The sequence below is a fragment of the Penicillium manginii genome (genome assembly GCF_028828005.1).
Source record: "Penicillium manginii strain IBT 31320 chromosome Unknown utg000006l:1.0-4164085.0:1.0-4166146.0, whole genome shotgun sequence".
Lineage (NCBI taxonomy): Eukaryota > Fungi > Ascomycota > Eurotiomycetes > Eurotiales > Aspergillaceae > Penicillium > Penicillium manginii.
Genome location: NW_026643107.1, coordinates 877,186 through 897,240, shown reverse-complemented (window position 1 = coordinate 897,240; position 20,055 = coordinate 877,186). Strand labels below are relative to the sequence as shown.

General features: G+C 48.4%; 8 protein-coding genes across 8 annotated transcripts; 3 read left to right on the top strand and 5 right to left on the bottom strand.

The window, feature by feature from the left end:
* Positions 1-17: 17 nt before the first annotated feature.
* Positions 18-1,730, bottom strand: N7533_008689 (DUF1996 and WSC domain-containing protein; the record flags this gene model as incomplete). Its single annotated transcript, XM_057105339.1, has 3 exons — positions 18-713; positions 770-1,322; positions 1,381-1,730. 3 exons carry the CDS (start codon positions 1,728-1,730, stop codon positions 18-20), a joined length of 1,599 nt encoding a protein of 532 aa, XP_056956788.1.
* Positions 1,731-3,040: 1,310 nt separating this feature from the next.
* On the bottom strand, positions 3,041-4,839 carry N7533_008688 (uncharacterized protein; the record flags this gene model as incomplete). Its single annotated transcript, XM_057105338.1, is given in 4 exon segments — positions 3,041-4,123; positions 4,181-4,424; positions 4,441-4,679; positions 4,738-4,839. 4 exon segments carry the CDS (start codon positions 4,837-4,839, stop codon positions 3,041-3,043), a joined length of 1,668 nt encoding a protein of 555 aa, XP_056956787.1.
* A 927-nt stretch (positions 4,840-5,766) lies between these two features.
* Positions 5,767-7,226, bottom strand: N7533_008687 (uncharacterized protein; the record flags this gene model as incomplete). The annotated part of the gene is made up of 4 exons (XM_057105337.1): positions 5,767-6,082; positions 6,159-6,328; positions 6,406-6,836; positions 6,896-7,226. 4 exons carry the CDS (start codon positions 7,224-7,226, stop codon positions 5,767-5,769), a joined length of 1,248 nt encoding a protein of 415 aa, XP_056956786.1.
* An 808-nt stretch (positions 7,227-8,034) lies between these two features.
* N7533_008686 (uncharacterized protein) lies at positions 8,035-8,982 on the top strand (the record flags this gene model as incomplete). Its single annotated transcript, XM_057105336.1, has 1 exon — positions 8,035-8,982. One exon carries the CDS (start codon positions 8,035-8,037, stop codon positions 8,980-8,982), a length of 948 nt encoding a protein of 315 aa, XP_056956785.1.
* A 153-nt stretch (positions 8,983-9,135) lies between these two features.
* On the bottom strand, positions 9,136-11,197 carry N7533_008685 (putative MFS transporter; the record flags this gene model as incomplete). Its single annotated transcript, XM_057105335.1, has 8 exons — positions 9,136-9,450; positions 9,510-10,214; positions 10,273-10,368; positions 10,436-10,589; positions 10,646-10,836; positions 10,902-11,043; positions 11,098-11,108; positions 11,174-11,197. The coding sequence occupies 8 exons, from the start codon at positions 11,195-11,197 to the stop codon at positions 9,136-9,138; spliced, it is 1,638 nt and encodes a 545-aa protein (XP_056956784.1).
* Positions 11,198-12,882: 1,685 nt separating this feature from the next.
* Positions 12,883-14,314, top strand: N7533_008684 (uncharacterized protein; the record flags this gene model as incomplete). Its single annotated transcript, XM_057105334.1, has 2 exons — positions 12,883-12,973; positions 13,038-14,314. 2 exons carry the CDS (start codon positions 12,883-12,885, stop codon positions 14,312-14,314), a joined length of 1,368 nt encoding a protein of 455 aa, XP_056956783.1.
* A 228-nt stretch (positions 14,315-14,542) lies between these two features.
* N7533_008683 (uncharacterized protein) lies at positions 14,543-17,230 on the top strand (the record flags this gene model as incomplete). Its single annotated transcript, XM_057105333.1, has 1 exon — positions 14,543-17,230. One exon carries the CDS (start codon positions 14,543-14,545, stop codon positions 17,228-17,230), a length of 2,688 nt encoding a protein of 895 aa, XP_056956782.1.
* Positions 17,231-17,524: 294 nt separating this feature from the next.
* On the bottom strand, positions 17,525-19,800 carry N7533_008682 (Zn(II)2Cys6 transcription factor; the record flags this gene model as incomplete). Its single annotated transcript, XM_057105332.1, has 4 exons — positions 17,525-18,440; positions 18,495-19,489; positions 19,542-19,685; positions 19,744-19,800. 4 exons carry the CDS (start codon positions 19,798-19,800, stop codon positions 17,525-17,527), a joined length of 2,112 nt encoding a protein of 703 aa, XP_056956781.1.
* Between the last annotated feature and the right edge of the window lie 255 nt (positions 19,801-20,055).

Genomic DNA, 20,055 nt, shown 5'->3' with positions numbered 1-20,055 from the left:
GCCCCCCTGCCACCAATTTAACTCATCATGTTGATATGCCGACCGAATCGGTGACGGGAAAGGTGTCGCGTTGATTTCTTCGACGAAGTCTCACTGGCCTTTCCATACACGCTCAGTGCCAAACTTCCACCACAGACCTGAGATGCGTCCCCATCGCATTTCATATTGCACTTATTGGCTGCAATTTTTGAGCTGGCTCCTAGATCAGTTCCACAGAAACATTCACCAGCATACTCCGTACCTGCCATCGAGAACCCGGCTTTCTTGCAGTAACTGATGCAAGCTGTGGAGGTTACTTTTCCTTCGCCAAGATCGGCAAATTCAACTCCATTCAGGACTCGAGCAGAGAGGTTATCGGAATAGCAGCCAAGGTATGACCACTCATCGGTATGGCTCTCATTTTCGGGGCTTTTCTCTGACGTCGCAGTGTCGGTATAGACTGCGGACTTGGCATTTGCCGTGGTCGAAGAACCGGTATCCTCTGATGAACTTGAGGAGCTACTAATTTTGCCTTGACCCCATCCTGATGGTGGATTGTCTCCTGGAAGCTTTTCAAGGACTCCAGAAATAGTCTCTGGAACTTGGTTCTTGATGTTGCAGGTTTTAGATGAATCATTGATTGTTCCAGCGTCGGCGCACTTGTCCATTCCGCTATCGCCAGCGTCGCAATTGTTGATGATTTTTTGCAAAACACTTTCATCCCAGCCAGCAATCTGTTTTTTCTTGTTAGTGATATATCCTATTACTTTTCTTACTATTGCCAACTCACAAAGTCTCCGTGAAGGGAATATCCAGTGCGATCACCATTAGCCAAGATAAAAGGCTGCGTGCCCTTGCCTTGCTCCCACAAGTCAGCAAAGAGAGGAGTATTCCAGTACACCTCATAAAAGATATGCGGAAGATGAATCCATCCTTCGGGGCAATTGGCCTTTCCAGAAGTCGTTCCTTTTCCACTTGGGAACGCCATGTTATTCTTATAATCGGTCAAGCCAGCCTTCGGGTTATAACACGAGGGAAAGTGGATGTCCGCACGCAATGGGGACGCAAATCCATCACAATTCGCATCTGGGAAGCCAGCACCAGCTCCTTTGTTGTTGGGGTCTTGAATACCAACGCCATGAAGCCCGTCGGAATTTTCAGGGTATGAAGGAGGGTCATAGGAGGTTCGAGGGCATGTCCATTGAACAGGTTGGATTTTCCCTTGATTTGTGTCCAGTACGTTTGCGGCTCCGCCCGCTGGTGGTGTTCGTAGGTCTTTGTCGCCGCTCATCATGCGGAGTCCAACGGGGAAGGGTTTGATCTCATCATCGGTTGGTTCGAAGCTATTTCACGACTCGGTTAGTGGGAGGATTTTTTAGTATGGTTTTGTGGGTGACAGACAAGTAGTAAACATTCATGTAGTAGAATGGAACCGCAATGAAGCTTCCATTAGTGGGATCCTGAAAATAAAGGGACGGTGTCCAATAGTTGCTCTTGTCCGCATCAACCAAGGACGAAGTGCACTGCGAGTCCATCAGGTCGTTATTACCCATCGTCAAGTTGAAGCTACTTCCGCCCTGAATAGCGTGCACATGGCTAGCCGGAACGCCAGGATTAACGATTGGATCCATGCGACCCTCCGTCAGAGGGCCTTGGCCGTAGAAGTGGTTGACGGCAAAGGTTCGAGCATCCTTTGCAGAGGCCAAGCGAAGCATTGCCGCGAAAAGAAGAGTTCGGATTTGGAGGTTCATTTTGAAAGTATTCACTCAAAAAGTGGGTAAGTCTCAAAAAAGGAAGGTTATGTTGACCGATCCAGCCGGTAGAATCAAAAGTGAATGAGCAAGGAAGAGAATGAATGGAACCGAGTAACCAGACTCGAAGTATCTTGAAGGAGTGAAATCTTGCAGTAAGTGAAATAGCAAGCGCCAAACTCTGCATGGAACCTCCTACTTTATAATAATCTCAGAGCCTCCCCTCCCCATTCAAGACGCAGATTGCCAGGATGTCAAACAATATGGCGTTCGGTAGGCAGTTTCCTTTGAAAGTAGATATTATGTATAACAAACTAGACATATTCAGGGTCCTTTCTCCACATTTGCTGTGAATGGCCAATCCTGCTCTTCGAAATTGTGGTGGTAGCGCCAGGGGTAGCGCCACGATCTTTGAAGGCGATAATGCATCTTCCCCGTTCGGTTAAGCGCCAGGTTCGCGTTTCAGGATCATGAAAACGAAACAAAGACCCTGGGCTGTTCCTTTTTAGGGAACTGCTCCTCTTGCATCAAGCGTATGGGTATGATTTAATTATATTACGCCATACCACTCATTCTCGGGGGGAAGCTACTCTACACTCGCAGTCCACTTGGTATGCGCAGTCCGCTTGGCTCCGAGACTGCCGAGCTCCTATCCCCCCCACTCATTAACCCGGCCCTGAGGTTGATTAACAGGGACTTTCAGCGCATTTTTACAGTGTAGTTTATTTAAGTTGCGAGTATTTATTTGCACAGAGTTTAAACACTAGTAGGTATACACCGCGGACACGTAGCAATAAGCTGGCCTGAACAGGGAGGTTATAAACAGCCACTTCTTTGTCTCCCCAATAGAATTAAGATGACGGCATATATCGCACTGAAGATCATTATCAGATTATATTGAACAAAGGATCTCAACGTTCAAGTTTCAAGTATTCTAGAATCTCCGAGTCCCCGGTAGTTATTGTTTGAGGTCAGCCCGTGATGGTTGGCTAGGGCTAGTTTCAACCAGTAAAGGCTCTAGAATGCCCAGCGGCCAGCGCCGGCGCCAGTGCCAGCACAAGTTGGTATCATTTTCCTGGTACTAAGTAGTTATTGGTAACTGACGACCGCTCGACGTGAAAACCTGGAGGAGGAAAGAAACTTGGACCAAGAAAAAAACGTCCGCCCCACCATGGCAATAGACTCGGCACACGTTGACACAACAAGACAGCCAAAACGAGACATCTCCTATCAATTAAATACTGGCAACTTCATAATATGTACAAATATGTATGTATTCGCGGAATACACGGCCAGACGACTGGTGAAAGCTATCCGTAATATGGAGCAGTCTGCCAGAACCGACAGCGGGGGTTATTAGTTGTATCCAGCATGACGGCGATAGTGTCATTTGCAATGTTCATGAGTTGCCCGCGGGTTCCAAAGCGCGGAAAGGTTGGGGCCAGTGATGATTTCGGGGTCCCTCCATATGTGAAACTGACAAACCAATCCTGCATCGCGTGAGCGACCGTCACATTAGTGACTGACACTCCTAGATTGGACGTCACCGAGCTGGTGCCATTGTCGGAGAAAGTATATAGGACATCTTGGCCATGCAGCCCCGGCGGAATGCTGAACTCATAGGCGTATGTCTGATTCTGGTATGCCCGATTAAGATAGTCGGTGTTGCACTCAAACGCCGCATCTGATAGCACAAGCGCGGCGCGGGCGAGTGGATTTGTATAGCCCCATTTGCCATCATACCGGGCGGGATAAAGGACATCGGTAATGTATCGAGTCACATTCGTCTGAATGTCCGGAAAGATGTCCTTCAGTATATTCGGCAGGTAGTTGGTCTTTGTCCCGTTTGGATTCACGAACGCAAGGCCCTCGTTGGTGTTATGACCGACCATGACACTGATGTTATGATCGAATTCGCCCGATAGCAGAAGTTGGCCCGGCAAGGCAGGCGCAAATGTGCCATCCACGACTGGTCCGTAGATAAAACTGCCATAGATGGCCTTCGTGCCAATCTGATACGCGTTTCCAGCAATCAGAGCTGCCGACGGTAGGCGGCGAGCCTCTGCAACTGAACTAACATTCAATGCTTCGAGAAATTGCTGCATAGTTTCCTCTTGGTGCTCGGGAGAGACGTTCGGGTTCCATCCTGGGCTTTGAATGATTGCTTGTTGAAATGGAGCTGAACCGTTTTTGCCGCCGTAGGCTGTGATCTGGTGCATGATAGATCCTGCCCCTGCTGATTCGCCCATAACTGTGACTCGGGATGGATCCCCTCCAAAAAGATGGATATTTTTCTGTATCCACTTGAGGGCGAGGTGTTGATCGTGTAAGCCGGCATTAGCAGTGCCGTCGGCAGTGAGGCTGCTCCCGGCCAGCCAACCGAATGCACCCAACTAAACAAAGTATGAGATAAAATGTTCAAAGGAAATGAAACCGCAATTTTTACTTACCCGATAATTTATTGCCACATACACGATCTCTTCTCCGCGAGCCTCACTTCGATCAATCAGCCCTTCGGGGTTGTATAGGGTCTTATCTCCCTCCGCGTAGCCACCGCCATAGATCCAAACCAGCACGGGCGCAAGTTTCTTTCTTTCGACAAAGTCCCTTTTCCTTTGATGAGCGCGGTGAAAAATCTTCTGTGGAACAATCACATCCAGGAACAGACAGTCCTCGGTTGTCCGGGGGGTCCACCTTATCCGGAATATACGGATAGGCGGAGATATCGGTTGACAGATTGAACTTGGTGCCGGCAAGAAGACTCAAAAGAAAGGCGGGCTCAATCTCTTCCTCCCAGATGGGCAGTGCCTGAGGGCAAACTCGGCCAGCCGAGCCATCTTGAATACGCGACCGGTTGAGTTTGGGCAACTCGGGGGCCCGAAAGCGCAGGTCACCTACCGGAGGTGCTGCATAACGGATATTGCTGAAATTGTACAGCCCATTTGCTTCCTGTTCGAATTATTAGCTGGAAGTTATTTTTGTGTCCATTAGAAGGAAGCTAACTCACATTCAACGTATTTGCCCTGTGTAATTCATATCCCAGGTCTACGACTGGCAAAGCTGCCCAGCAAAGGGACACCAGGGCTAGGAGTAGTAGGATGGCGGTCATATCAACAGACGGTGAAAATAAAAATTTCAACTCAGATCAACCAGACTCAACTCAACTCAGCACTTCCGCGCCGGCTATTTGAACTCCCAACTCACAGGGCATCAGGACCCATTCGTCACTGTGGAGTTGCACCCGGGCCGTCCGAGGGACCCAGAAAAATCCAATTTATGCAGCGGAAGTGGAGCTTAGAACATCTGGTCGAGAGTTTAATTTGCACAGGTTGCAGTTTGATGAGAATCAGCGGTCAATGGATGAGCCGGGGGGGTTCCTGGAAGTGGTATAAAACTGTGAGTTGGTGCAGCATTCTTCGTCGTTCGTTCCACGGCCGCATCCGCTGACGTCAACTAATCCGGCGATCCTCAGAATTTTCGCTTTTGACTCCGTCACGATAGCTTCGATTTGCTTGAAGTTGCATTTACGTGACTCTTTCTCTTTGTGTGGATCTGCATGAACAGATTTTTCGAGGTTCTGACTGGTCAGAATACTGTTGATATGGTTCTCTGGGCGGTAAAAGCAGCCGCCTCAGAAGAAATCAATTTTTAAATACTAGTAATTGCATGAACTGAGAAACTTGGTGTCATCCCAGGCACATGCATTCAAATTCAACCATGAAAGTTACAGCGGCTCCCGTCGGCCCCCAATGGCCCCAAGCTTAGGTACATCACCTGGACCTTGGTTGGGTTTGGATAATACGGACCCGCCATAAAGACCCTAAGCAAGGGGAAACCTTCTCCGCGATAGTTAACGCACGTCCAAGGAGACCCAAGTGGTAATATGCAATTATACAGCACTAAATAGGTCAGCACCCCATGGAAGAATATCCAAGATGCTGGTGAAAATCTAGAATTTATGTTTTTGATTCCTTATTATCGGCTTTGGGCAAGATCTGCATGACAACCACGTGGATGCTTCGCCCATTCCACATCCTCAACGATCATCCACCTCGCGGATCTTGTATTCGAACATCCCGTTCGAAGGCACATCATCACCATTCTGCAACTTATCTGCAGTCTCCACTCCAGCCGCAGGCACACGATATTCGAATCGCTTCCCTGGTGCAGGAAGAGTCCCGTCGGCCAGTGCATAAGGGAAAGGAAGATATTCAGGAAGCAGGCCTAACTGTACGAGCACTGTTGCCTGATCCCAGGCAATGTGCTCGTGGTACAATCGATCACCTCGGATATTCACTACGGAGGTGAATGGAATGCGCAGATGCTTGCCAGTCGGCGGAATACCCGGAATCCTGAATATTGAACAAGCGTCAGATTCCAAATCCACAGAAGAAAATGCAAAAGGCTGAAGAGGGGATGGTCACTCACAGCCAGTCAACTTGTTTCACATGAGTGAAGCTGAAAATAAATTCGTCCACCACGCGGTCTATACCAACGGTTCGGCTGACAAGATCAAGTCCCGTGTCGTCGGGGTTATTAAAGATAAAATGATGGAGGTAGAAATGGCTTAACCGAGCTCGACCGATGCCACCTGTCAGCTGTGACAGCCACGGACATATTCATTAGCTTGGTCCATCCCTTGCATTCCAACAAGTCTGGGGCAGGGACACTTTACCGTGGGGATATGGTTCACATAGGGCTCCTGCACCATCGTGGCCATGGTCTTCTCAACAGACCGGTCGCCGAATTCAAAGTAAGTGTGCTCATCCCAGATCTTTTCAAGATCAAAATTAGGCCCTCCAAGATGTTTCTTGAGGAACGTCAGGCTGCGGGTATGAGAGACCCCGGCTGTTGCATATTGAAAGTCGGGATGGCCCGGGATCACGAACCCTGGAGATGAGGCGTCGGCATAATGATATTGTATCTGCGAGTCAGTTTGTGAAAGCTTGCCGGGGCCTGACGCATGTAAAAGTTGTGGCAATTTATTGCTGATATCCAAGGAATCGAAGGAAAGCAGCGCGGCAAACTTCAGATTCTCATGATTGGCTAGCACTTCACGCAAGGTGGCCTCGAACTGAGATGTGTAGTCGGTCTTGGATCCGAAGACTGCATGAGAGGTCAGTGATTGTGGATTGCATTGCAAAGTTTCTTTCCTTCAAATTTACCTAGCAACCCGAACTGGCCCTGGGTACACTCCGGTAGAGCCGTCAGTCCATCCTGAGCTTCTTGCATCAGATTTTGTATAGCTGCCTTGTCCCCACTTAGCCCGGTATCAAGTGTGATTTGCGCTACCGCGAAGCTTTCTTCGGCCCATTTTTGGAGGGGCTCGGGGTCCAGGCTGGTGCTTTGTTGCTGATATCCCGCATAAATTGCTGGCCGGAGTAGAAGGAGTCCTGGTCCCTGTCCACAGCGAGAGAGCGGAGGCTGTACAACGATTTTGCCAGTGTCGCCCAATTGAACTGGCTTGGCAGAAGGTAACTCAGCTGCCATGTCCATTGCGATGCCAAAATAACAAAAAATCTCTGCAAGCTCTCTGTTGTTCCTGGGGTTTTAACAAGAGAAGCCCGCAGCCATTCCCCTCCTTCCCTGCCCCGCTTTTGGGGTAGAAGTGGACCACTCGCATCAACCCCATAACCAAACATTATGGCCTGGAGGATAAACTTCAGTCCTACTTCTCTCCATTAATTTGTTTATTTCTTCTTTTTCGCATTATCAGAATAGATAAATACATAAAATTGACGATGGGCGTGCTAGTAAGAACTTGCAGCATACGATGAGTTGAGCGATTAATAGTAGTATATGATAACAATATATAGCTGAAGTAAGTTACTACTAGGTACTAGTAGGTTCTCACGCAGTAGTTGTATTACTATTAGCACTATAAAAGGCACATCAATATTATTACACAGCTTTCCCGTATCTTTGCTCGTATATTTCAAGTTTATAGGCGGAGTAGGGGCTCCTGGCAGAACCCCGGGCAATTCGCTAACTGCACTACAAAAGGACCGCAAGTGTACTAGTATAAATAATAAAATTAAAATATGCTAAGATCTAGTATCTTGACGACGTCATGGTTTTTATACTCTGAAAATTTCAAGGTACTAATTGTGCCGTATTAAGCGTGTAATCCCCGGGTGTTTGGTGGGGGAGGTTTGTATTATTTACATAAACATTACACAGTAGCTCCCCCACTCACCGCTTTTGACATGGATGCGCATCTTCGCATCTTCACATCTTCTTTCATAACTTCATCTCTTCAGTTCGGCTAGTGGCTCCCTCGCATGAGCTTCCTCCAGTCTTCGTCATGAACAACGTCGTTCAGTCCTCACTGACTGACGTCGAATCTAAACTCAATGCGCTTTTGACCACTCTCACCCACTCTCCCACTGCCGCCGGAGCTCCAGCAGCAGCAGTCGCCCTGCTCAACGCTGACGACGGATTATCCTCCACCATTGAAACCCTCCGACGGCACCAAGAGAACTACGCAAAGATCCTGAACCTACGAAGCGAGGCGGAGGAGTTAGAAACTCGTGTCAAGGGCATTGTCGGTGATCTTGAAAGATTCGATAGAGAAATCCGCACAGCCTGCGACGACGAAAGCGACTCAGACTCGGACGCGGACGAACAAAACAACAATCGGGGCTCCATACGACTATCGCGAAAAGAGATCGATTACCGTTTACTATTGGACTTTGCGCGCCGCATTAGCAAATATAACCACGAAGCAGCAGCTGATGCTGCGAACGGTGCAGCAGGAAAGGGCCAAGCTACACGCCAACAGCTTCCGGACAAGGACGTGCAAATGTCAGGGATGAATGGCGATTCTATTGCAGATGATGAAAAGGAACCTGTGTCTTCGGTGACCAAAAACGCCACTCGGTGGCTGGACGACTCGGCAAACGTCACGCGTGAGGTGTATATGATGCCCTATCCAATGGAGGATCGCATTCGGATGGGATTGATGGGACAAGTTCAGTTGGCAGCTGGCCAGGACCCGGACAAAGAGGTGGAACGATTGATTCGAGAGGCAGAGGGACTTGGGGTAGCAGAAGCCCCTGCGCCGGTCCCCACTACGGATACAAGACAAGACGAGGCCGCGAAAGCTGCAGCCCAGGCTGGCTCTGTTGCTGCTAGTGCTCCACGCCCGCCACCGGCTGCTGCACCGGCTGCTGCACATGCGCCTGCGCCGAAGCCTAAACCCAAAGGTCTTTTGGACCTCGACCTCTACGATCCTGACGATGACGATGACTGAGCATTTTGTAGCGGTTTTGCTATGCGATTTCTTGTTTATGATACCACCTCCAGAGCCTAGCTCTCCATTAAAATCGCGAATACAAATATTGTTGGAACTTTCTGATTCGATTCTTGCTCGATGCTCTATAATCCGAAACTCGAATCTCGACACCTACATCTTGTGCACAGAAGACTTGGCTGTCCATCCCCTGAACTTCTTGCCGTACAGATAGAATGGAATCGCGAAGAGACACCATAGTGTACACAGACACATATTCAGCATGATCGGCTTTACAAATCCAGATTCCTCAACCCAGGGGGTGATGAATTTGCTAAATCCGTATCCCCAGACATTCTTGTTCACCGTGATGGACACGAATATCGAACCTGCCACGGGCTTGTAGCTGTCCACAGCGTATGTGCTAGCAATCGCCGGAAGTGCTGCAACTTGGATACCCGCTGCGGTATAGCCAATAATCACAATTGCCTGTGATGGTTAGCCTTCAGATCAATTGCCATGGCCATGACTCTTCGGAAATTACTCACCCGCCAATCCCATTTATACTCATAACCAAAAGCGACGACGAAATTTCCAATGATCATGATCACGACATAAACAGCCATGGCCGGCAGACGCATCTCTGGCTCTCGAATTCCCCTGTTCTTGCGAGTGGCTTTCATAGATATCCAATCCGAGAAGGGGCCATTGGTCGCAAGTCCAATAAAAGCGCCGATCAGAATGGCAAAATTGAAGAACCCAATAGTTTGACTGTTGAAGTTATACGGGGGCTCTGCGAATGCTTGGCTTTGCGTGAGATTCAGGGTCAAGAAGCAACTAGCAGACCAAGAAACGACAAAGGCAGCTAATTCCACGATGGGGAAGGTCAACAGCTTCCACGGAACCAAGAAGCTCGTCAGAACTGTTTTCGTGTTATTACCATCAAGTTGCCACAACTTGAACTGTTTCTTCGAAGGAGAGCCGCGGTGTAGATATGGATCACGGTCAGCAGCATCTTCGACCTCAACATTCTCCTTCTGATGTACCACGCCCGGCTTCTCTGGCTCGGAAGACACCCTCTGCGCTGCGTTTTGAGTTTCCTGTGTCTCATCGGCACGCGAGCGGTGCCATTTAGTTTCGGGGAAGAGGAATATCTGCAGTAGGAGGACGATGCCGAGAAATCCGACGTTCAGCCAGAAGAAGCTGCGCCATCCGACGTGCTCTGCCATTGGGCCTGCGATGATAGGGCCGACCTATTTCTGACATCAATTTGCTGTTCTTCTCGAATGGGGAGGGAGAAGGGCGCCGTACCATCAGCGAGCCAAAGTATGCGGTGAAATATAGGGTATTATAGGCACCCCGCTCGTGAAGGAACATGATATCCGTGATAATCTCGGGTTGGGAAGTCTGGTTCGATATGACATTTTAGACATGGAAGACCATAGTGTGAGAGAGAGTTACGAAAAATACATACCTCTGCAGGACCAGCGCCAAATCCATTCAATACACAGGCGCCCATGTAACTGCCATATGTATTTGCCTTTGCGCGCCAGATATTACTCACAAGGCAGATGAGGGTCGAGAAGATCAGAACAGGTCGTCGACCGAAAGAGGTTTGTATGGGAATCCTGCATCACTCAGCGGTAAGCTTAGTTTTGTAAAGTTCATGCTGGCAGATACCTACCAGAAGAAATTGCTGAATCCTAGAACAAGAATGCAGATGCCGGTAAACTGTACCACGCCGGCGAGATCCGAATTGAACGTCTCCATAAGCTGCGGAAACATTGGTGCTAATGCTAGCGGTCCCAATCCCTGGCTAAAGGAGGTCGCCGTAGAGATAGCCATGGCGCTCATCTTCCAGAATCGACTCCAATTCTAGTAAGATGTATATTCTGTTAGGGCTCATCACACACAGACACCAATGTACTCGATGGGCTCACCAGTGGATCATGAGGATCTTGTGATGGTTGTGGCACCAGCACTCGATCGGATTTCGCTGAAGACTTGACAAAGTGATGCGTGCCCACATCGGCCATGATCTCCGTACCCGGATAGATGGTTGTGCCCAATTCATCCTCGATTCTGAAACGATATCATTAGCAAGGGATGAGATATCGTGGAGCTGGGATCACGAACTGATGGAGAGTCTAAACCGCATAAACTATTAGCTTCCTAGATATAACGCGATAATTGCAATGGAGTAGTTACTTACACCTTCATCATAGTTCATCTCCATAGTGAATTGATTTGCGTGACAAGACGCTTTTCACTGATATAGGTTTGTTGTTGTCAAAAAGAATGTTCTGCCAAGCAAACGAAGCTCTTGTGTAACATTCGCGACCAGCACGACCCAGACTGGGATCGCAACGGTTTATGTTTCAAAAGACAAAGGGTCGACCGATCCCTACTCAGTGCGGAACTGACCCGGGATTTTCAATTCGACATCTACCGATGACTCGAGGACCGTGCTAGGATATAGGAGGAAGCTTTGGTGCCACTGAGTGGGCACCCCATAGTGGCGCAAACCAACCACTCACCACGTCTGATACGGAGGATTTGATACTGCGATTTCTTGGTAGGGACTAGTGAGCCTCTCCACCCCCAGATTCTTGAAAACCCCCGCACTTCCCTACCTACACATCGATATGTTCACCTCGGTCGCTTTGTACCTCACCCTCAAGTGGCGTTGCTAAAAGCTTGCTACTCGGCAATGCACCGCGGTATTTTGCCGCACTCGGCAGTGATGAGGCATTTGAAACTGCGCTCTATTGTTACTATATCAGCGATTCCATGGTAGAGGTGGGCCGGCGACACTAGTGATAATTTAAGCATAGCGAGTCCAGCTTTATGGAGCTAGTTAGAGGCTCCTTCTTTCTGATTTACTGAGCCAGGAATGAAATGATATAGAAACTAGGAAGGTACCACTTTTTCTGTTGATCTAAATGATTATTGGCCCCCACTGTCAATAACATAGCGGAGCAAACAATGGTTTATAGCCTTGTGGGACTCCGACCCATTAGGAAAAATCAATACTAGCGATGGTTAAGCGGGTTCCTCTCTTCAATTATTGAAGGGAGAAGAGGTGCATAACTCCATAGAAGGTCGCGATGACCCCACGAGGTGGAGACCTGACTTCAAGTCAAAAGGGGCTCGGGGATATTCCGCCTCCTTTCTCCGCAACGCCCCGATTCCGTACAATCTACTCAATATTTATTGTGCCTTTGAGAATGTACCGTTATTGACGATTCTTCTTCTTATCCGACCTGGGAACCGTCTAGCTGCTCCATATCTGTGGTTACCGACATGGATTGGCCATGTTGCAGACGGCGTGATTTGCTGTTCTACGTTACATGTGCCCGCTTATAGCTGAATGATGCTGACAAGGATATAGAGGTACCTCCCTAGGTAACTAATTAGCAGATTCATGTACTAGTTCCCTCTAATTTTACTTTCTAAAAATTCAGTATCGCTTTCTGGTAGAAAATGCAAAGATATTATTGTTGAGGCTAAGTAAGAGAGTCGAATATGGCGATACTAAAAATGTGTATATTGTAGAGGGAAAGAAGAAATAGGAAGCAAGCTGTAATTATCTAAGGACAAAGGTAGGAACCTAGATGCCTGAGGCGACTATGCCTCAACAATTAACTAACTACCATTATTCTGGATCTGACTGCAGCAAATTTATCCGGTGGGGAATTCAAGCCGAGGAATTTCTCTATTGTTGCTAGCATGGCCCGCTAGTGGCGTTCTGCGAGGAATCCAAATGGCTGGCTATCTCGGGCCCTATTAAACCCGGGTTCGTCTTGGACTAGGTACTTAATTCTTGCAGGATACAAGCGTCGGGGCCAAAATGACAGCCGCATCTCACAATGGCAAACCCAGAGACTTCTTCACCTGTCACTCCCGGACTCAAGGCCCATGATGGAGCCAGAGCCGTCCGATAACAAGAGCGCTATTGAATACCCAGGGCTTCCCGCACAAGGCAGTCCCGAGTTTAAATATGTGATTTCCCGTGAGTGCTGCTTCAAGACCATTAGGTCGAACCAGCGTCGGTTCCTCGTCGCTGAACCCCGCAGCGTCGCAGCACCCCGATGAAAATCGCCACGCACCTGCTACACTCCAGTCCCAGAATCGGCAACGGGAAAGGCAAGAGAGCACTAGGCGCCATGCTCCTTATGTCTCATTTGGCGATCGCGGGATAACAGCCAGTGCCGGCGCATATGGTCAGCTACTACGCATTTGCCGTCCCATCCAGGACAGGCAGAGGGGCCAACTCCACTCGGGTTTGATCGGGCTAGGACCCGCCGAAGAATCAGAGGCATGGTATATCCATGGGCGCGCATCGGAGTTTCTGGAGAACTCTCGGGTTTCCGCCAGAGGAATTGGTTTGCGAATCTTAAACTCCCCTTCCTCTGAGCCACCCACAGTTGAGTTTTTGGAAGACCGCTGGCCGATAATATCATATAGAACCAAGGCAGGAGTCACCATCACTGTCAGTCTATGGTGCCATAACGGCCTAGTTGTGCAGCAGATGCAGGCGATAAATACCTTGAATACGGGTGAGCACCTTCAACTGGAGCTTAATGCAGACTTCAGTCTACAAGACCTTGACTATCAAAAGAAGAGAGAGAAATTACAAGTGCGTCAAGCCAGTGGACCCCATGGATTTGGAGTTGTTACATTGGAAGATAGTCCTGATTATCCAATTGACCAAGAACGCATCTGCGTGCTTTTGGGCCTGTTCAAGGATGGAAAGCCACAGAAAACATTATTTGACAAGGACGAGGAAGATCCATATATCAAACCGTCATCTCTGACCTTTAGGCACGAATTTGAGGGACCGAATGTTGTGGAATTCACTGTGGCCATTAAGATTCAAATGAGCACTTCCTCTGCTCAGTGGCAATCATTTCTAATTCAGCCCGATGATCTCATATTCGACTCTCAGGTCGAGAAAGCTGAAGACCAAAATGCGTCTTTGTCAAATGATCGGGTTCTGAATTGGCATTTCCGCCGTAACCTTGAACACATTCTATCCGTCTGCAGTATCCCATTGGATTCAAGTTTATTCAAAAGCCAAGCCACCTCGGGACTTGCGGGGACAAAGAATGAAGATCCCATGACAAAGACGATAAAGATACTGGGCATTGACGCAGATGAAACATATCTCGAACACAATGATGAACCAGTAGATGAAACAGAGCATCTCACCGGCCCGATGATAAAGCTACAAACACCAGACGGAGAAGAGCATGTTCTTCATCGAAGTGCGCCATCCCAAGACAGAATTGGGCCAGTGGCACTCACATGTGGCGATTTTGGTGATCATCGAATCAGTGTGTCAGGAAGCTAGTAAGAATCAGCGCTCGCTCACCTCTTCTCGAAAGTTATCTGCCTCAGAATCTAACGGTTTGAAAATAGTTTTGCATTCATGTTCATGCTGGAGATGTATCCAAGACTCTCTAGGACACCAAAGCTAAGAAAACGAATTTATTCAACATGCAAGGGACACCTCGAATGGGTGTCGAAGTTGTGTCTTGAAGAAGCCTGTTCTTCTAACATTGGAATCCATGGCAAAAAGATGGACGATAGATCCGGTGACACGGAACTCCCACCAAATAACCCGACCAATATCCCCGGACACATCCTCAAAGCATTGCAATATCTCACGGTATTTCACGATACTGAGGACTTGCTTTTCGTATGCAGTTGGCTGGGCGGGTTTGCCTTGAAATGGTTCCGAAAGTTGGCCCAGGATAAGAACCCGCTCACCCCGACATGGCAGCACTTGGATGACTCGGAAATTCCATTATATCGTTTGAGCGACCATGTTTGGATATGGAAGGCTTTTGAAGGTATTGAACAGTTGATCCAACATGTCGAGAATACACAAAGCAAAATGCCTCACAAGACTTGGGAAGAATTCCTTCGCATCACTAGGCATCTTCCACATCGAGCGACGCGAAAGTTTAGTGATGATTTCATTCTTGACTTCACAGCCGAAGAAATAAGACAACAGAATCTTGGCCGCTTTTCAGTAGAGAACGATATTCTCAAGAAGCGCATGCTTAGTGTTACCAGAAGTGCTCGTGAGACCCGCTTCCTGCTGCATTCTAGAGACACTGTCTTGTACTACGGCCTTGATTGGGGATTCTTCAGTGGGGCGAAATTGGTTTGGGAGCAGCTTGCCAAAGCACAGACTCAACATAATGAGGTCAACAATGATGAACCCCAATGGGATAACCCACTTCGCTACGGGCTAGCGATCGAAATGGCTAAAGAGGGTCATCGCCTTGAGCGCACCCTCGCGCCAGTTGAGATGTTCGACCATGCCCAAGATATCATCTTGAAATCTTCGTCCGAAAATGGTCTTTTCCCGGGACAGCTGGATGATTTCAGCAAAGAGCCTGCACTCTTTGATCGGGAGCTCTTCCGCGACTTCTATTTCCACGTCGGCTTTGAGATCCCATATATTCTCCTGCGAACCATAGAGCAGCCAGGACAACAAATTTCTGAAATGCCTCCGAAAACACCCGGACAGAGGAGACCTCGATCTGAAACGCGGGAATCACCAGTTCAGAGGAAAAGAGAGCTGTCGCCGATGCCAGAGCCGGTAGTCGGGACTGTACCCGGATACGTCAATACGCAAGACGGCAGAGCATTCGCAACCCAGCGTACTTTGAAGCAACTAACCCCATACGGAAGGATCGCTGATTTGAGCAATATAGTTGATGTGCCTGAAGAATGGATTTATCGCCAACAGGATTTCCTTAGCTTCATCCCACCGGCGGATCAACCGACGCTCGATCTTCTTCAAAGCGAAGCTCCTAGTGAGATTAAGAAAGCCATGGAACAATATCTATTCAGAAATGCTATTGACCGGACAGTCACAAATGTTCCACCTCGTGGCAATTGCCATGTGTCAATCAGCGATGTACGCAAGGACCGAAAGGAGAGAAAGTGGTCCGTCGAAGAGAGATCCGCTACCTATTCGATTTTAACATACAAAGAGCTTTGGTTTAGACTCCAGAAAAGACGAAATGCCGAATATAGCAAAAAGAGGCTAATTTACTTGAGATCTCCGGACTACATTGTCGCTTCTTTATGCTACGTTGCATCCCCAGAGCTCGAAAGGGGCAACGTTGCGCAATTCTTCGACCGGCATGCCAAAGTTCACGCAAACTGGCTCTATGATGACACTGCGGCTGTGCTTAATAGCTGGATAACAGAGGTTCACTTCCGATTTTTTCAAGTTATGTCAGCCGATGTCGGCGAAATTCCTTCGCAAGAACCGACACCTATTCGGCAGATCAAGTCGCAACGATGTGGTATATCGGGTGATAATGCATACCTCGTTGATGCCATAATCAGCTTTCGCATATCTGGTGATTTCTTTGATCGCTACTGGACTTGCTATGTAGCTCAGCAATTTGCAAATCCCAAAGACCTTGAGTCCCCTCTCATAAGTGATCTCCTTGACCAAACTGCGCATTGGCAACAGAGGAAGGTGTTGGAGCTCATATTGATGAATCTCGTTCTGGAGAAAGTATCCACCAGTACCAGTTTGATTCTTCGACGAATCCAACGAGGCGCTGGGAATAAAACATCTGATGTGGAAGAAAAATACTTCTCTAAAGATAGTTTTGAGGATCGAAAGCTCGGAGAACTTCGAGAATGTTTTCAACTCCTTGCCATCCTGCAAGATAATATCGCCAGTTTACAGAGTCTCATCGAGCAATGGAACAGCAGGGAAAGCTCGCGGGGACGTGAACGACCACGCTGGACACGCAGCGATGAGCAGAAATATCGAAAGCTGATCAACCAAAAGACGGCTCAATTTGAAGATCAAAACCGGCGTATCAAAGGCATTGCAGCGACGATCGAGTTCCTCATTGTACTGGTGACAAATGCCCAGCATGCGATCAGGGCTGAAAAGTCGCTTCGCGAAGCTGAGAATATCACTCTTTTTACATATGTGACTGTTTTCTTCTTGCCTGTCGGCTTAGCTGTGAGTGTTTTCGGCATGAACGGGATACCTGATCGTACCACGATCGTATCAATGCTCGTCACGGCAGCAGTTGCTCTGCTAATCACAGTTGGTGTGCTCTGGCTCGTTCTCAGCCATCTGATTTCCTTCGGGTTCCGCAGTGCGTTCTCGGTATTCAAAACTAGAACTAGTCTGCAGAGGCCGGTAGATTTTGACGGCGGGGGGGCCGCAGGAAGAATACCCCAACCAAAGGATTCGTCGACGGCTATCTCTTGCGTATAATTCACCTTCGAAATTGAGGAAATACGATCGTGATCTGGAAGGCCAGTTAGAATTGACCCGGAAGGAGAGATTGAGTACTTCGGACGAAAGATCTTCCGAATAGTATATGAATGTTCTCAGATTCCAATGTTTATTTCAAGGCGATTTGCGACACGCCAGCGAATGTCAATTATTCGAAATAATGACTCATTTTGATAATGACATTGAATTAGAGCTGAAACCAATATCGTGAAGGACTTGATGTATGTCCGTCTATCTGAAGATATTTCTGAAATGAAACGAGGAAGCACACTGTCATCGATTCCAGGACGCTTCCAACTTTGTAACAATGTATTCTGTAGCCCAGCCAAGCTCGGCCTCAACTCCCCGGAGGAGATTGAGAATTATTTGATGCTCATCAGGGGTCTCGAGACATTGACCAAGTGCAAGCAGTACCGGGACCATGTGAACCCGTACATCACCTTGTGGGCGGCCCAATGCAATTCCGCAAGCTTCACGAGTGCGATATTCTACTTCTTTGGTGACCTCTCGATAGCCCTGTAAACGATCAAATGCCGTGCTTGGGGCACTAACAACGTCTTCAGGTTGGTTTATCAATAGAGCGATTCTGCCAAAGTGATAGTGTTGCATAGTGGCAGCACATGTCGAAAGGCTGAAAAAGACCTCAGGGAAGGGCAACCTGATATTTTCAGATGGGTGTGAGAAGTCTCTTGGGTGATCGATCCGCACACAGGGCCGGAAAGTCTCAGGTACACGCTCAAACCAAGTTTGAAAATCAAAGCAAAGATCAAGCCAAGTACTTGCACTCTGATCAGCACTTCCTGGGGATTCCTGGTTTCCAGCTGGCCTATTAGATGGCGACCCGGTCCACTGTGCAATCTGCGATTGCTTAGATTCTGCTAGAAAGTTGATGACCTTGGAGACCAGCCAGCAGATCCCGTTCGCTGCCTGGTCTTCCTGGGAGAGATTGCTTGAGCCGTATAGGCTTATCTGGAATTTTTCGTTTTCGTCGATAGAAATTCCTGCAGCTCGCCACATGGGGAGATTTGTTGGGTCGAAGTGAGTCGGACATCGTGTAAAATACGAGCCGAGGTAGTCTTGGCGAGCAAGGTTCCAGAAACAGGCACGAATGCCGTGGGTGAATGCCGTCAGGTTCAATTGATCTACACTCATTAGGGTCTCGAAGACACCGCGAATACCAGTAAGGTGCCTAGATGAATTATCAGCCCGGTTTCCAGGTAAAGACTGAGTTCAAGAAACTGACGTGGGCCATTGATCGCCATCTGCATCAAGAAGCTTATAGAATATCAAAAGTACCGCTGTTGCCAAAATTTCCTCTGTTTTCCGAAGAAATTTGCCACCATTGGAGGGATCTCGTGTGCCTCCTTGCAAAACGGACACTTTTAGCCATCGGCTGACTATCTCGATAGGCGATTCTAAGACGGCTGAGCTGTGTGCGCTGTAGCCAAAGGAGGAGGAGTTATTCATGTCTGATGCCGCCATATAATAGTAGTTAGCAGCTTTGAGGAACCAGTCAGTCTCGGCTGCATTGGGGTACATCTCAGTTGTAGCCGAGCTGGTGAACATGCCCCCTCCAGCCGACAATTTATTTCCTTTCACGCGACCTAATTGTTTCGCAGCCAAAGCTGCAATGGCGTACTTCAGCGACGGGGAATTGATGGCTCTTATTGGCACGTAGACCGAGAAAAACTTGGTTGAATCAGAGAGATCTAACCAAGGGGCAATTATCTCTGTGAAGTGACGGGATAGGAATGCGAGTTCGTGCTCCGAGCCCGTCGTTAGCTCCGAGAAGATGTCTTGAAATTCTTCCTTCTCACTCCGCTGGGATACACTTTCTGAAGACATATATCTTTCGCGTTGTGATTGACCGACAGAGGCCTTGTTGTATGTAGATTCAGAAGCCGGGGTGCGTCCCGTTGTGGCATTCGGCGATATTGAGTCCACGATTGGACTTCGGGCGGCACCACTGGTAGCAGATTGATTCAGACGAGAGCCGGAGGGAGCACTTATGTCATCAAAAACCTGGAATTGACTTTGTAAAGATCCCATCTCCGGTTGAAGCGATGAGCCGGCCTGAGCCGGTTGGGAAGGATGGCTTGAAATAGCTCTAGCCTCGTCTCTCTGAGAGCTAAGGCCCGACCGGGGCATCTCCGTACCCGAAGGACCTTCTAATTGCTCAGCAGAAGGATCTGATGGAATATTTACATGCTGAGTTTGACTTTTGTGATCTTCGGAGCTCTGGCCCAGATGTTAGCTTCTCGTTCATGCAGATCGAAGATATATGACCCACTTCACCGGGCTTCGCGTGTGGATACGGAGCATACCGGCGCCGTACTGATGCTCCTTGGTCGATAAACTTTCGAGTTTGAACATACCCGGGGCATTCCACGCCAGCGGCTTCACATCGTTCACAATGCGGGCGAGTCTCATCACACTGGTGACGTTAGGAAAAGCCTCCCTTCATCCTGGTTTTGAAGTGAATCAGTACAAACCTTCAGATGCCGCTTCTTGCATCTCTCGCAAGCTTTATTGGAGGGGACTCCGGGCATTGCTGAATTTGACAGGGCTTAGCGATTCTTCTGGAAGTGCGTGTCGGGTGTTGAGGTCATCCACGATTCACAAATGGCGGTTCCTCTTCTTTAGCGCATGTCAATTCGGGACAATCTCACACGGGATATAGTATACACATGTATTACATGCCGTAGATGACAATCAGGGCAATAATGACGGCAGTGACCATTCAAGTACAAGGGCCGAAAGGCTCAAGGGTCCAGCCGAAGACGAAGGAGCAAATGCTAAATGAT